Source organism: Homalodisca vitripennis, chromosome 6 (genome assembly GCF_021130785.1).
Source record: "Homalodisca vitripennis isolate AUS2020 chromosome 6, UT_GWSS_2.1, whole genome shotgun sequence".
NCBI lineage: Eukaryota > Metazoa > Arthropoda > Insecta > Hemiptera > Cicadellidae > Homalodisca > Homalodisca vitripennis.
Window position 1 is genome coordinate 32,976,774 of NC_060212.1, and position 17,737 is coordinate 32,994,510.

Below are 17,737 nucleotides of genomic sequence, written 5' to 3' on the forward strand. Positions count from 1 at the left end.
TAGATTTAACTTCCGCCGCATCAGCGAAAGACCACAGAATAAAACAGACAGTTATTATATTGTTATTGCCTTTTATGAGTTGCAGTACTAGGATAGTGAATAACGTGTAGTGTACTTGGTAATTAAATGATTATCGTTGTACCGTATTTCATTTCTTTATAAGTATAATTATTTATATTTTCACATCATTAATTAAAATACTGCAATGAACTTATCATTCTGAGGGTACAATTTTCGAGCTAACTGACATAGGATATTCAATCTATGCCCGGCTCCGTGTTGGTCGGTTGAGAGGGCGTTTACTGTAGGGGCAATTTTATTGAGGCACACTTAAACTCAAATAATTATCGAACAGGATTATAGAAAACCATGTTAAAGTGTCTAGCCATTAATATTTGCCCTCAATACTACGATAAATCACGAAACATCTTTTTATTTTCAAAGAGAAAGATTCTTATAATGAAAACGCATTGAATTTTACATGTTTTTGGTATGAATGATCATACTTCATTGGGAAATAATTAATAAACATTTGTGGTTAATTACTTCTAAAGTATTTAAAGCTCAGGAATAAATCATATACTGAAATAATTACAAGTTTTACGGCTGCGAAGTAATAAAAGACAATTGGTTGAGGCATGTTTTGTAAAGAAACGTAAAAAGTTTAAGTAGACACCCCTTTATTGAACCACCTTACTTTAGTTTTTCACTAGCTGTAGAAAACCATACCAGCTGGTTTGTTTTCATATATCTTTAATTAAAGCGTTTATGATGAATTTAATCGATAATTTTAATTAACCAATACCAATAATTCCAAACTATTCTTCTTCAGTAACAGTGTCAAGATTTTTGCATGACTATCTGCATCTAGTCCTATTTTAAATAGTCTTCGAATGGTGATAGGACCTTCCAATCGTGTTGTATTTGTACATTTTGAAGAAATTTATAATTTGGTTATGGTTCTATTTCAACCACGTTTTATTAAGGTAGTTTAAAAAGAAGCATACCGTATTGCTTCACTCATAGTTGACAGCACGCTAAAATGTACCTCCATAGATTGAAACTGAAATTAAAACTAGCAAATTTAATTGATTTTATTTGCCAATTCTTTATGGATGTAGTGAAATCATCTTGAATTTTACTCCTTAAGAACACTGGTAGTTACAAACCCATTTACGCACTTATGAGAAAATAATTATCATCCGTGCATTTTTTAGTTTTACTTGTAAAGTGTATACTTCTTGAATATTTAAAAGATAAAGTATATGATTAAGGGCTGGAAGACCGCTAGAACCAGAGGCTTAATTTAATGTTCACTTGGTCTAAAGAAGACGATTTGCACGTGTTTAGCAGCTTAGTGTACCAAACGGTAGAGGGAAATACATACATTTTTATTTGTCTTGTTAGATTTTTATAAAATATACAAACTACAAGATTATTTGTTTTATACAATCGATTAATCAGTTCACTCGCTACCGAGCGAGATGCAAATGTTGACTATTTAGAGGCACCTGTTTTTACTGGAGCCTGCCTGTAAAATTTGGTCTTTGTACTGTTCAGAACTGAATCATGTCACAATTTCAGTATTGTAGTTTACTTTTGTTAACATAGTGTTTATGGTTGAGGTTAATAAGTTGACTATTTTTATGACAATTCTTTTTATATGAATTGAATTACAATGGCAACAACATTTCACAAACTTATAATATCAATAGGCTTCTTTTCATTGCTTCATGCAGCTTATTCTGCAGCACAACGTAAGTATATAAATAATTCCAATAAAATTCATTAGTCATAGTGTTATCAAACGAAGCCTATACCGATTGCCTGTTATTCTTTATTATTTATTCAGTTTAAAACACATAGTTCTTTTTGACCTTAGAGATAAATGAGTAATACATTGATTTGTTGCAATGAATTTTCAGATAGGCCTTTGCCTGTGAGAAAATATTTTATGTTTAACCTGTAGGTCTATTACATCAGAGAACATGTTCACAAGTAGACTGTAATTTGACTGTCGGTACTGTCAATTCATACTGAAGAAGTCTAATGGACAATAATAACAGTTATTTGTGTTTTTTTTTTACAAAATAGTATCTATCAATAACATATTAAATTCACATGTAGGGTCATCTGACCCTATGGCTAGGTTCCTAGAGCAGGCAGCACAGGAAGGTGTTTTGATATTGTTACGGTTGGGCAGGAGTGGGAGGGGGAGTAAAGAAGGATGCTTCCTAGGGCATACAACTCGTGAGGGGTGGAGAAGGAAAGTGGATAATTTCTTTGCCTGCCTGTAGAAGTGGCAGTATTCAATTACAGCTTGTATACAAAGTAGATCCACTATTCTCACCAGCCTCAAATCTAAACAAGTTCACTACTATACTTGTACATGTAGTCTCTGGTTCTATGAATGGGTGTCTCTGTCCATAGATACAATCCATAGAAAGAATTAATTTCAAAGTAGAACCTGCACAGAACTAATCCTATCTTAAACTTTTCTGTCATACTGTATGAAGTAAGCCTTTACTTTCATAGATTATAAATTTCATTCATTGTGTGGAATTATAGACCAATATGTAATATTGATTCATAGGTCAAGCATGTTTTATAATACTGTAATTATAATGGTAAATCTTAAGATCAGCGACTACCGCTCCGTAATTTTTTGCATTCTAACACAAGTTAACGTAATTTCACCGAAAAAAATAGTCCCGATTATCGCCGTAGCCGTTTACTCCCCCCCCCCCCCAAAAGAAATTTGAAAAAAATAAAATAGAAAAAAAAACCTGACTGACAGTGCATTTATTAGTTTTGTTGGTCTTATTAGTTCGTAGGGCAGTAGTCCAGGTACTACTTCTAGTATAAACTCGTCTTATCAGTGATAAACGCACGCCGCTTATCTTTTGCCTGTAATGAAACCTGCGTTAGTTCTGTCTGAGTTTTGTGTGTGTAAGCAGTCATGGCGTGATCTGGACTTGGACTTTGCAGGCTCGAGTTAATTTTTTTCTAAAAGAGCAAGCAGCGCAAAGCGCTGCACAACGGGCAAGCATCGCGTGATCTGAGTTTTAAATAGGCAAGCTAGGGTCTTTTTAGCGTGTGACAAGAACCGTCGCACACCATGTTAATAACTTTACTAATTATTCCTTGTCCATGTGGGTTTGTTTGTTTACGTCTGGCGGTCAATCAAAACTGTCCTATAGGTCACGTGATCCGCCCGGCCAATCGGAAACTTTCCTGTTTTTCACGTGACTACTGTCAACTCATCAAAACGACCATGGTCGGCCATTGTTTTTAATCTGATAGTCGAAAATCTTGTTATTTATGTATCTTGTATTGCCAACATTGTACTGAAGAAAAACTGGTTTTTATATGTTTGCGATAATCGGGACTATTTTTTTCTGTGAAATTACGTTAACCTGTGTTAGTATGCAAAACATTACGGCGATTGGAGCGGTAGTCGCTGATCTTAACCCTAGAACTGGTTATCGACATAATTTTGTCGGTTAATGCCGCTTCTGTAGTGTTAACCGTCAAAATTTTGTCGGTCAAACATTCCCTCGTATAATTACTTTTTACAATATACTCTGGTAATATATAATGGTCGATATAATGCATGCACCATTGGATTCGGGAAGAAAAATGCTAGGGAACAGATGAGTTTTATTCCTCTTTGTATTATGGTTATGACGTAGCAAGCTCGTTATTTTGAACGTAAAAGAAAACGCGACGCCGTTTGTTGTGACCGCCATATTGCCGCTGCCGTTCTGTATCACTTTCGTGCCGAGCTGTGGATATTTGTAAGTTTTAATAGTTTTTAAAACGCGTGTTTTAGTGTCGTACTTAATGTGTAGTGTGTTGTTTGATGTCGTAGTAGTGTAAACATATATATTTTAGAATAAATCAATTTCTATTAACTGAAATATGTTTGAGAAATTACCGGCTTTGTGTAGGCTATGGCAAAATGACTTGGCTAAAATCATTTCACATAGTTTGTTATTGTTTTCACTTTTTTTTTTTTTTTTTTTCTTCTGAGGGAAGAGGACACTTTGTCCCCGCACTTAGTCCTAAAAGGACCTTTGCGCCTCCCTTGCTTTTATTTGTGCCCTCAAAAACCGAGGCTTTTGCAAAAACCAATCAGATTTAAGGGCTCCTGTTCTTTGATGTCCTTGGGGCTGAGGAGATATGCTCCCAGGTATCTTTTCCTAGTCTCTACGATGGCAGGACAATCCAACCAAATGTGCTCTGCTGACTCCTCCTCCTCTCCACAGAGTCTACATTCGCTGCTCTGACTAAGGCCTACCTTCAAAAGGTGCTTTCTCAGAGGGCCATGTCCTGTCAACATTCCTAATATCAGTCTTATATCCTCCTTATTCTGGTCTAGGAGAGCTGTCCACCCTTTTGCATAAGGAGAGATAAACATTTTGGATATTCTTAAACCCGAGGCTCTGCTCCAATTCTTATATCTTGTCCTCTTTTCCCAATCTTTAACCAGAGCTTTAATGCTGGAGAGGGATATTCCACATCCTGGCTCTGGCCCCACCAATATGGATTCCGCTCCCTTTTTGGCGAGGATGTCCGCTTTTTCGTTTCCATGAATTCCTTCACGACCCGGCACCCATCCGAGTGTTACTCTGTTATTTGTTGCTAGCTCTGCTAGGGCCTTCCTGCATTCCCAGACCGCTTTCGAATCAATCGAACAGGTATCCAGTGCCTTCAGTGCAGCCTGACTATCAGAGAGTATAAGGTATGATAATCCTTTAGTCCCCAACTGTGTGAGTCTTCTAGAACATGAATCTATTGCCATGACCTCCGCCTGAAAAACTGAGGCATGTCTTCCTAGGGGCACAGCCATGTCAACTCCAGGTCCATGTATTCCATATCCTGCCCTTGAGTCTAGGAGTGAACCATCGGTGTAAAACTTCAGGACTCCTTTTTTTGGGTAGGCCTCCCTTTTAATCCATTCCTCCCTACTTCCGATAGAGACCGTGTATGGTTTTTCAAAGGAGTATTTCTTAACCATAGTATCAGATACTTTGGTTAGCATTTCAGCCTCAGGGAAATTTTCCAATATCTTCATATGGCCTTCTAGGGAGGTAGCATTTATTACCTTTGTTCCTAGAAGCTTCATTGCGCTCATCGCAGCTGTTCTCATCACTTCCTGGCCAAGAGGAGTATAACCCAGAACCGCTTCCATTGCTAGTGTTGGGCAGGAGCTCATTGCTCCCGTGATGCTTAAGCAAGCTAACCTCTGAAGACTCTGTAGCCTTTTTGCAGCTGTTGTTTGTTCGACCTTCGGCCACCACACTAAAGCAGCATATGTGACCATTGGTTTCACTATGGTTTCGTAAATCCAATAAATCATTTTGGGTTTAAGTCCCCATTTAAATCCAAAGAGTCTCTTACAGGCCCCAAGGGCCATTATTGCTTTGGATGTCTTGTTTCTAATATGGGAGTTCCAAGTGAGCTTCTCATCCAAGATTAAACCCAGATACTTCACTTCTTTTGTTTGGTTAATGCTGATTCCCTCCAGGACCGGTTTAGCTAGCTGGAATTTCCTTTTCCTGGTAAAGGTAATCATGTTTGTTTTTGATGGGTTGATCCGCAGACCTTCCCCATGACACCAGTTGCTTATGAAGTTCAGTTCTGTTTGTAATTGGCGTTCCAGCCTGCCAATGTTTTTCCCTTTAATCATAAGCACTAGGTCATCCGCATAACATAGTAGCCTTATCCCCCTCTTCTCTGCTTTTCTTAGGAGATCATCCACTACCATCGCCCACTGGAGAGGAGATAAGACTCCCCCCTGGGGGCAGCCTCTTTGGGCCGTGATCGCAGCCGATTCGTCCCCGTACTTGGCTTTCACCTGTCTACTTTTTAGGAGGGCTACTATCCATTTGACTACGTCTGGGGAAACTCCAAAACGTTCCATCGCAGTCTTCATGGATTGATATGCTACTCGGTCGAAAGCTCCTTCAATGTCCATGAAGACGCTGACTAGGGCTTCCTTTTTTTCGAAGGTATTCTCCACCTCTCTCACTAAACTGTGGAGAGCAGTGGTGGTTGATTTTCCTTCTATGTATGCGTGTTGTGTGGGACTAAGTGGGTGTTCCAGTAATATTGCGTCCCTTATGTGTCTATTTATTATTTTTTCCATAGTTTTCACCATGAAGGAGGTTAGGCTTATGGGTCTGTACGAACTGGGTTTTGTTGGATCCCTGTCATTTTTTCGCAAGAACACCACTAGTGCTATCCTCCAATTCTTTGGTATATATCCTAGGGCGAAACTGCTTCTAAATAGAATGCTAAGGGTATTTAGTAGAATGTCCAGCCCCTCTTGAAGCAGGGCTGGAAAAACTCCATCCGCCCCAGGAGATTTAAACGGCTTGAACGATCTTATCGCCCATTTAATTCTTTCGTGTGTGAATAGTCTGTTAGACACCTGTCTGGCTTTTGCCACCTCCCGACTGGATCCCCCCCCCATATAGAGAATAAGTATCCTCATTACGAGTTAGCTGACCCCCCGGGAAGTGTGTCTCCAGAAGTAGTTCTAAGGTCTCCTTCCTGTTCATTGTTAGGTCACCATTGTCCTTTACTAGAGTCCCCATAGGATTTGTATGCTCCGTTTGGAGAGTTTTTTGAAGCCTGGATGCCTCGGGAAGACTGATAATATTTTTACAGAAATTCCTCCAGGTTCTTCTTTTATTTGTTCTTAGTTCTTTCTTATATTCATTTTGGGCCTGTAGATAAGGGAGCCAGTCGTCTGTCCTTTTTGCCCATTTTAATAATTTCCTCGTTTTGTTTCTTAATGTTTCCAACCTCCCAGTCCACCACGGCACATCCCTCTTCAACCGGTTTTGCCTGGGAGGACAGTTTTTCTCGTAGGCCTTTATTATAGCTTGCTCTACTAATTGTGCAGACCTTTCTAATTCAAATTCATTTTTCTGCAAGGGTCCTATTTCTTCCAACTCTTCTGCCAGGGACTCTCTGTAACCTCTCCAGTTGGTCGATTTAGGAACCCTGTGGGTCACGTATCTTTCCCCTGTCTCCTCTATGTCGAACCTAATTGGACAGTGGTCCGATAGCGAGGCCTCCTTGGAGACGTGCCACCTTATTATATTTATGTTTTTGAGTCCTGTAGATAGGGTTATGTCCAGGACTTCTTTCCTATTTCTAGTTATAAAGGTTGGGCTTGACCCTCTATTCTCTAACACTAGATCATTGGTGAACATAAACTGTAGAAGTTCCTCACCTCTCTTGTTTGTGTTCGTACTTCCCCAATACGTGTGGTGAGCATTGCAGTCGCAGCTGAGAATGAGGGCCGAGCCTCTGTCTCTGCAGCTCTGCAATAGTCTTTCTAGTTCTTTTGGTGGGCAGCTTGTTGACGGGTTGGGGAAGTAGGCTGAGGCTATAGTAACCTCTCTGTCCCCTTGCAGTGAAGCCACCTTCACTGTAGCCGCCACCAGATCCCTTGTTATTAGATCTGTAATCGGAAAGACTGTTATTAGTTTTGAAGTTAGAATACAAGTTCTTGGGTTTTCAATTGTTCGATCATAAATGAGATTACCTACCTGAGTTGTCAGTCCTCTGATGCAACCTCTATAGATCCAAGGCTCCTGGATTAGGGCGATATCCAGGCCTGTTGAGATAAACCTTCTTCCCAAGATGTCAGTTGCGCACTTTGCATGGTGTAGGTTTATCTGTATTAGGCACATACTTACGCCTTCTTCCCACCTCCCCCAGGTGGTCCATCCCCGTCTCTTCTTCTGGATTGCTTGGAGACTTTATCCCCTTTTCTTCCTCGAGCCGAGACGGATGGTCCTTTGAGTGAAGGTCCCTTCTTCAAGAAGAGAGAACAGGTGGGTCTTTCTTCTTCGACCGCTGCACTGGCTTGTGGAGTAGACCTTTTAGGTAAGGTATGTACAGATTGCTCTGACACCTTCGTGGCCTCCTCCACTTCCATCTCTTCAGCGGTCATTTTTTCTGTGGTGACCGTCTCAGATTTCTCTGTAGTCCCCTCTTCCCTTGTGGGTTGTTCTATGTTTCCTTGATGTTTTTTCTTCAGTCTAAGCTGAACTTTCCCAAACTTGTAGCCGATCCATGGACCTTCCTTCTCAAGTTTGTTCGCTGTAGCGCAGTCGACTGCCAGGGTGAGTAGGACAGACTTCCCCTCGTCGCTTCTCCGCAGAACATTCCATTCTCCGACAGATAGCTCTTTGTTTTGTCCTTTTAAGAGCTTCATTATCTTTTCGGTTGTATCAAGTATACTGTCAGGAAGATAGACAGTCGCGATTCTCGCACGAGGGATTTCTTCCTCTGGTACTATCCTTAGACTGGCCTCTTCCCAAGGCTTTAGGGAGTCTTGCTTTCCTTTAAGCCATTCTGCTGTTTCAGTGTTTTCGCAGGTGAAGATTAGAACCCCTTGTCTCCTGTTGATACCGTAGAATCTTGGAGAGTAGGGACCCTCCTGTTCCTCCACGATAGCTTCCAGGATGAAGCTCTGGATCTTCTCCATCTGTTCGGTTGTGAGTAGTGTCTCGGGAAAATTGGAGTGCAAGACCCCTACCCTTATACCAGCTACCGCTTGTTTGTAGGAAGGTTTCTGGGGTTGTCCAGATTGCTCCTTGCGTTCCCCTTGATTTCCTTCGTTCTTTGTTTTCTTCCTCTGATGGGCCTCCGGAGTGGATCCATCAGAGTGAGGTCTTTTCGGTTTCTTTCCCTCTTTTTGTTTGTTCAATTTCTTATTTCTTTCTTCTGGAATTGGTTTTAAGGCCAATTCCCTGGCTTCTTCTTGGGAATACCCTCTTTTTCGGAACCAGACCATGCGTTTCCTGGCGGCTCCACATAACTTAGGCAGTGCTGGGAGCTGTCTCTCGACTTTTGCTCCCTCTTCCTTCTGGTGATCGCCCTCCAGTATCGCATCTTCTTCATCGGTTTCGACTCTAACCGAGTCGGAGGCTATTGGACTTCTACTAGGAAGTCCGCCTGTTTTTTGGGTTTGGTCAGGATTGCTAGGGTCAGAGCCCATCATCAATCCCTCTGTGTTTCGTGAATTTTCATCCACTTTTTGAGTGCTACAAGAGCTCTCTGGTTTTGTTTGTTTTTCTGTAAATTCTGTACTCATTGTGTTCCCACGAGTAGCGGAGATCTAAAGGTCACCCCAAGCATTGTCCCGCTCTACTTGGGGAAGGCTAGGTTTAAACTGGAGGTCGCCAGGTATCCAGAGTTCGCATATTTACGACCAAGCTCTCCCTTGATCACGCAGCCCTCGGCATATGCTGTTCCACCTTGGCTTGGATTGACAGAAGGAAAATTAGAATTAGAATAGCTTAAGATAGATTGTTGGGAAGATTACCCGACAGGTGAGAGTAGTGGGAAAAGAAAGTTAAAAATTTGGATAGTTCAACAGAAAGCCCGCCAGATCAGCTCAGCCTGATCGGAATTATAAAAGAAGACAAGATTTGGATCAGGCAGTTCCCAGGTGCACGTGCACGAAAAGTACAGCACTCAAGAAGAGAGAAGGTGGCTGTGCGTGTGCTTCGTGGACGCTCTGGCTTGGCACATGTGTTGGGGTATGAAGACCCCGCCACTTCGCACCCCTTGTTTTCACTTACTAAACGTTATTTATAGCACTCTTTTAGCTCTGAAGTAACTATTTATTTTTGGTAAATAGATAGTTTTCACAATAAAATATATATTTCCTGTAATTTCTTTGGTTATATATAATAACTGTTTGGGTTATTCTATATTTTTTCAATATATTTAGTTATATTTATAGTTTTCTAACTACATAATATTTCCTATTACTTATAAACCATAAATTTATAAATTTTGATATAGTACAAGCTTTAGAAACGATTTTATATTTTGCTGAATGAAAATTTTTCGCAAAATTTTTGAATAATGGCAAAATTTAACTTTTTTTTACTTTAAAAAAATAATTTATGGTAATTATTTCATTAGTACTGTATATTCTATTTTATTCTAAGTAATAAAATATGCAATATAACATGTATTCATAGATAAATGTATTAGCAAAACTTGTTTTACCAAAGTCTTACGTGTACACCCGATTTTCAGAATTTATACGCATCGCTGCTTTTTGTTCTATAGCTTTATGATGCTTTCATAAATGTGTATAATGTTTATGTTTTTCTGAAACTAGATAAAATTTGACACAGAATGGCTATCTCACTTATAAATATTTCTCACTATAACTTCATTTGCTAGGTATGGTCCCCCCCAAATTTAAGAAATATTTTTCGTAAATTTTATATTTGATTAAAAAAAGTGTTTATTAGAAAATTTTCTATGGTTAATTTTACAATATAGTGCAATTCTACGTTTAATTCTGAACACAAAAATATATACTCTTATTTATATTGCTTTTATTTTATATTTTTAATAATTTTTTTAAAAAAACCTTGCGAGAAGCTCCAAAACAGCCCGACACTACAGGATGAAATGACCGCCAGTTCTAGGGTTAAGATTTACCATAACAATAATCAAGGCCAACTATTAATACAAAAAGTAATTAATGCATATATAGCTGCTACCTCAACAACATAGGAGTAAAAAACTTATTTGTATGAAACTTGTCATACATATTTTATACATAGTCTAAAATAAACACCATTCCTAGGAATTGCATATTTTCCAAATTAGGCCTATATAGATTATTTTAGCAAACATTTAATGTCTTGTGGTTCCATTGCTGGTGATTCTTATGGTTTACTCGTGTTAGGCTTTACTCTCCATTGTCTTGTTTAGATATGTCTACATTATTATATTTCTAAACTTACCACAAACCTCTGCACAAAGTAATTCCACGAGGTTTTGGTCTGTTTGGTGAAAGATGGAAGTTGTAGTATGTTTTGGGCTTAATGGCTATCAATATGATATAGTTTCTTAAAAACCTGTTTATAAAATTCCTTTGTACAATTGTTGTATTTGTAAAAATATTTGCTTTCCCATTAATATATATTTTTTATATGTTAACATAATTGGCTTGGTTATTTGTGTATATCTTATATACATTATTTAAATGTAACATAGTTACATCCTATTTCAAACATAAGCTGCATATACTACTAATTTAAGGATAACAGGATTTTGGACATTTGCCATTGTGATGTATCGTAAAAACTGCGTTTCAGATTTTATAACACACTGGCATGTGTCTGAAATCCTGTTATCCTTTAAAATCATCCAATATAAAGAGATTTATTATTGTTAATTATTAAAATAATTTTAGAGCATCAGCAAATTAATACAATGTTCCTTGTTTTATATTTGTGGTTAATTTCTGCAGTTTGGTGGACATCTGTTGATGTATCCAAAATATAGTGATAAGCAGTTAATAAGTTATAATAAATTTGTCAATGTTGCCAACAAAAAATATCTGATACCAAATTTATTACACGTTTTGTTTTTTAGATCGATCCTACCTGAGGATAACAGAACAGCAGTTTACGTCTTTACCTTTTGATGTGAGTAACATCCTATCTTGATGTAACATTTTAATCTGTATTTTAATTTAGAGTAAAGTATAATTTTTGTAATCAGTATTAGACTTACTATGGTAGGAACTTGTATTACAGGATGATCTAGGGATGATTGCAAATTCATCTGACTACAAGCTCAAATGCCTGAAAGAAAATTAGGCGAGTCATTTGAAATTGAGTAATTTCTGAATTATAATTGTATTTTTATACTCTTTGGTTACAATTTTAATAAAGTTGTAGTTTTTGTCATATCTTAAAGCAAATGGGCTGTACCTTTTAAAAATGTAGTCATTGATAATGATCTTTTTTACAAATGTTTTAAGTAAACAAAAAAATAAATATGATAATCTGGTGGAACAAATATGGAAAAGTTCACCAGAATTTTATACATTTAGGTCTACATGCTGAGTTTAGTGATTCAGTTAGTGACATTTTTCATTAGATTTTAACAAAAATATGATAATATTGTATAATGATGAGTCATTATTCACTTCCATTTTATAAATAATTTCCGCCTACCTTTGTGATAACTCTTAATAGAAAGGTTTTAGAGACTTGAATTTGTTCTTATATGAGAAAAATTAAGACGGCCACCACTATAGCCAGTTTAAGTGGTCTTTATAAATACTGAACATTGTGGAATATCCAGGAGAGCAATTATCTTGGTGAAAACTTATACCAAGCATAGTTTCTAAAAATGGTTTAGATACATGTTTATATGAATTCACATGGAGAGAGCTGCTGAAGTATTCACAAAGAAAATAAAACATACTACTAAGAAAATTAAAAAATAATACTATTAAAATTAGGAAAACCCTGTGGATTTTCAACTATGCATTGATGTTAACTAAACATTTTAAGCCTAAAAAAGACTATGCTTTTTATTTAGTTTTCTGTTAAAAATATGTTTTCTTTATATCTGCATATGTTGGCTATCTGCATACTTTTTAACAATCCAACCTGTATTCAGAGGTTTCTGAACCTCTTAACCCTCATGGTAGTACATATTGAACATATGGGAATGCCGATGGCCAAGCGGTCTAATTCGTTGGACTCAGGGTCTGAGTTAGAGATAACGCAGGTTCAAATCCTGTCTGTGACCGTTGCATTTTTTATCAGTACCAGTGACCTTGTACTGTATCGACTCTCGCCCTTATTCTGTTTGATAAGATCCTCGCACAGGTCAGTGGTCCATGAGGGCGGACAGAATAAGGCTTAAAAGGGGATCAGCCTCTCCTTTTTTATTTAAAAAAAAATTATAAAAACCAATTTTTTTCCTTTTAAACTTTTTATTTTTATAAACATGTCTTTCTTTCAGAGTGCCAAAGGCCTAGAGTTAGCAAACAAATAGTTTTTCTATCCTTTGAAGATTTATTAAAAAATAGTGCAGTATGGGTCTGGTGGTATTTTTAAGTTAAGAACCAAATTTTAGGCATTACAAATTTGTTGCACTCCTCATGGAGTAATTTTGTATTACTATTTATCACAAATGAAGATAGCTCACATTAGAATTAAAAAACCCATGTTTTAATTTTAATATTTATTTTAACACGTCCATGGCAACTTGTATCCCATCCTGTACACATGAACTTTTAAAACTATCGCCGTGTACCCAACCATTTCAGTTTATTAAAACAATTTTGAAATAGAGTTACAATATTTGAGTCAGAGTTGGCTATTTTTAAAACAATACATTTATAGTTCCTTCTCAGGTCTAATTCTTTTTCAGCAATATTGTTTTAATTATCTTTTTTTCAAACCATTGTATATTTTTGTATTATATTGCAACAATTAAAGCATACTCTAATAATTAATAAAAGCTACTAGTTAATATATTTTACACGAACTTAACAATTTGCATGTGACTAAACATAATTGTAATATAAATAGAAAACTACATAGTGGAGGAAACAAGATTTTTTCCGACATTTGCCATCATTCAGTGAAACAAAAAATTAATAACACTACGTTTCAAGATCTGCAATCTGATCTCTTCTTCAGGTAAATGACTAACCTAACACATAATTACAAACTAGGCTAAAATAAACCAATCATACCAGGGCATTGTAACACGCCTAAGTCAGGAATCACAACCACCATGTTGTGTTTCAACTACACTAACTCTAAAACATGCACTTAATACAAAACTAAACACAACACTGAAGAAGAGACCTTATTGTAGATCTCGAAACGTAGTGCGGCTGATTTTTTGTTTCACTGAACGATGCCAAATGTCCGGAAAAATCCTGTTTCCTTCACAAGCTTCCATCGTCAAAAATAAACTTCAAACAAAGTACGTAGTGAATATGGGATTTCTTCTCAATAATGTGAATTTTATGTTATTTAACAATAAACAGCTGTTTATATTCTAATTTCTGATGTTTTTCCTTTCCAGATAATACTGCAAGGTATTATTAGTCTATTTGCCACCATGTATGGCGTAATGGCAGTTGCCGGAGATTTTAAAGAAATTAGGGCCACCGTGGATTTGGAAGCAAAGTCGTGGGAGACACTGAGGAATTTGCCGTCGTTCTATGTCTTCAACCATCGAGGAAAAGCCCTGTCCCCGGACTATGAGCTTCCGGCACCAAACCAGAAGTACGTGGCTCCGGACCTGTCGCTGCTGTTACAAAAAACTGAAACAACGAAAAAAGATTCAAAACACGAATGAGTGTGCATTCACGATTGTTCTTCACAGACTACCAAATCTAATTTAGTGCATTGTTTGTTTTCAGTGAAAGTAATTTATTTATTGTTTACCATTAAGTTAGAGATAAAGACAATGCATTTAATATGTTATTATTTGTCTTGTTTTGTCTTTTTCTAACTAAAATAGGAAATGTGATAAGTAAAGTCTTATTGCAAACCGTTGAAACGAGCTTAGTTTTTTTTTCTCCTTTTGAAATACTGATTATTTTCTTTAAGCAAGAGTCGTTATTTGAAGATTTTTAGTTATTAATGAGGTAAAGATTAGTTATTTTATATTTTAAACTAAATTGTTACCAAGTTTAACCTAATTTGGCCAGGTTGTGCTTTGTCCAACTTCTTATTAGCAAATTAATTAGGTAAGAGTTAGTGATTTAGTGACAAGACATGCTCAAAAAGAGGGTTCATTGATGAAAGAAGGAATTAAAATTCATAAAGACATTTTTGTTTTTACATATTACTTTACCCCATAGGCATATACATTCTTTAACATTTTTTTTAGTACAAGAAGTTACATACATGGAAAATGTCAAATAGTACAGTATTGATTGAGTACTGTTTCTTAAAAACCTAGCTGCTGTTTAAAATTAAAAGAAATTTTAAGTAACCCTTGAAAATTCTGTGCACTAAGGCATTAGTGTCTAACATATTACACAATCTATAATCCAAATTTAACATTGACTTCAGTTATAGCATTTTTTTATGAATAAAACATAACTTGTATTACAGTTTTCCTAGTAGTAGCAATATCTTTCTCAAGATAGCTTGTTACGTGATAAATTCATATTTTTGTCCTTTCAAGTGGGTTTTATGCCAGTGCCTAAACAATAAAAACCTACACACAAAGTCAGCCTAAAATAAAGTTTTCTGTGTTAGGACAGTTAGGCTACATGTAATATAATTAACCTTTTAAAATCTCATGAGTGTGTTCAGTTTGTTTACAAATGTATTTATTCTGCTGTTTTCTCATTGTCATTATGGTTACTCAATGTATAAATATTTGCTAAAACTCAGCCAAATCCCATGAAGTGACATGGATCATCATTGAACTCAGTGTTCCTCATATAGAAATGAGGCTTCATGCACAATTTCAGGTCTATAGGTCCATTTTTGAGATATTGTACGGACAGAGTGGCAGACAGAAATAAAATTTCTCCGTCCTCTTGAGTGATAGGCTTCACTAACGTTTAGTCAATAAATATGGATCGTCAATCGATCACACAGCCATAATCACAACAAGTGGTAAACTTTTAAAATAAACGCAAGAACAAAAGAAAAGGTCCAAACATAGAACCTTGTAGCACACCATGTTTTGTGATTTTAAATTTTTAATGTGTTGTTACCAAAGCCGGAGCTACATATTTTTCTAGAGAGGGCAAGTCCTAAAAGTGCCACCCTTTCCCCCTAATCAATTCTGTCAATGTATAACTTACTTTTATGCTGCTTCTAAATCAGCTTGTAAATAATCCACAAGTAATTAATAATTATTACATTTGTGGTATTTTGTACCTATGATAAAACTGAAGCTTTTTACTTTTCTATTTGAAAGATGAGGGCAAACCAATTAATTTTATATAATTATTTATTTTTTAATATTTCCATTGTAAAAATTACAAAATTGTTAACCATAAAAATGTTACCATAATTATATGCTATGTCACTACTATTACTTACTATTTTTAAATTTTTCACAATAGCACAGCCAATATTTGACATTCTTTCAAGTTAAAAAAAATCCAGTAGCTGTTTTTATGAACAAAGACACGACTTTATATTAAAGCAAACTAAGATCTGCATAAAAACTTCATAATAAATTACCACGTGAGAAAATAAAAATAATATTATTTTTAAACTTAATGGAAGTTTTCAAGATATTTTGCTGCAAATATATTTACTATATCAAATGAAACGTTATGGCCTTTGATGTCGTATTTAAATTAGCAACAAATATACTGATTATGTCAAATGAAATTTTTGTGCTCCATTAATAAGGTACTTAAATGTATTACTCTGTTTCATGGTGCTTCTTAAATAACTTAATTAATTGCAGCTTGCTCTCCACCGAAACAACAGAGACTGGAAGAATAATGAATATTTGGAGTTGTATTGTGTTTGTTTGGGTAACCTTCTTCTAAGTGTTGCTCATAAATAATAATTTTATTTATGGTGTAAAATTTTTTAATTGTTATCTATTTCAAGGCTATGCCATTTAAAACCCTGTATTCCTTTGACCAGTTCCTCTTTGTTTAAATCTTGCAGATAGCTGTCAACCAATGTCTTTGTTCAGATTTTATTTAAGAGCAGTGGCGTAGCCAAACAAAAAGCTGAGCGGGGCGCAGTCACCCACACAGACATTTATTCTCATGACAATTCCTTACTCTACAGACTCTTAGGTGGTTACAGTTCCACCACCTCTATTCTAGAAATTGGGCAGTGTCTAAGATTATAGTAATACAATGGTCTTCACCCCAGTAAAATAAAATATTGCATTATCAATTGGCGACCGAAGTGGTAGATTGTAATTTGTTTTTCCGCACACTACCAAGTAACTTCTGACACTGTTAACCTGGCAACAAACTTTTTAAGAAGAGCTGGTGGCCATCTTGATTTTAAACTGTAAAATTCAATACTAAACCTAACCAAACGCCCTTATTTTTAACTGTAGAGTTATGAAAGATGCCCTACTTAAAATATATAGTTATTATGCATCGAAATACTTTTTATTTTCTTTGATATTTTCATTAGTTATTCAGAAAACAAATCTTAAACGCTTTTTTGAATTTCATTATTTAAATATTAAAATAGTACACACTTAATAAGAAAAACTAAAAAGTGGTTAAATGCTTATTAATATATTTAAAATGACAAAATAAATGTAAAACTATTTAAAGTTTGAAATTGTTCTTAAGGGGAAAATTCAATGGTGCATTACAGTTGTCTCTTAAAGACGATATGTAAGAGTAAATATTACTCCAACTGCCAATAAACATTTTGATGTGATAAAATGTACCCTTTTTACTCATTAGGAATGGTTAACGTGCATCAGCCATTTGTAATCAAAATATGTTTGTGCATAAAAATGCCATTTACAGAAAGTTCATTTAAATTGAATTTATATAAATTTAATTTGTAACTTTTTACTATTGTATCTTTTTTGACAATTAAATAAATAATAATAATTAATAAAAAAATTTAATTTATCTATTAATTCCGTCACATCTTGGAACTACTTTAATATTAATAGCTTTTTCATTTAGTTCTACAATTTCATGACGTCTACTTATTTTGTTTTGTCATTTTTTAAATGAAAATATTTATCATCTTTAAAATATATAGTTAGACTAGACAATACAAAAAGAAACATAAATTTTATCAGTTCTGAAATTCATCTCGAGATAATCCGTGACATTTCTAAGTGTGTTATTTATCAAAAGATCAGCAAATTACGTCGTGAAATAAAGATAAAAGATATTTGATTGTCTCTTTATAGATTCAGCAATAGTTTGCAAGCATTAGTTTTATCTCAGGTAAGC

General features: G+C 35.7%; 1 protein-coding gene across 1 annotated transcript; it reads left to right on the top strand.

Moving 5' to 3' along the window:
- Positions 1-1,549: 1,549 nt before the first annotated feature.
- Positions 1,550-14,373, top strand: LOC124364232 (ER membrane protein complex subunit 5-like). The gene is made up of 3 exons (XM_046819554.1): positions 1,550-1,757; positions 11,431-11,483; positions 13,894-14,373. Exons 1-3 carry the CDS (start codon positions 1,679-1,681, stop codon positions 14,167-14,169), a joined length of 408 nt encoding a protein of 135 aa, XP_046675510.1. The 5' UTR covers positions 1,550-1,678; the 3' UTR covers positions 14,170-14,373.
- Positions 14,374-17,737: the final 3,364 nt, after the last annotated feature.

Coding starts and splice junctions, on each gene's coding strand:
- LOC124364232 (XM_046819554.1), top strand. CDS start 1,679: ATGGCAACAACATTTCACAAACTTATAATATCAATAGGCTTCTTTTCA. Junction 1,758..11,430: donor AGCTTATTCTGCAGCACAAC/GTAAGTATATAA, acceptor TTTGTTTTTTAG/ATCGATCCTACCTGAGGATA. Junction 11,484..13,893: donor TTACGTCTTTACCTTTTGAT/GTGAGTAACATC, acceptor TTTCCTTTCCAG/ATAATACTGCAAGGTATTAT.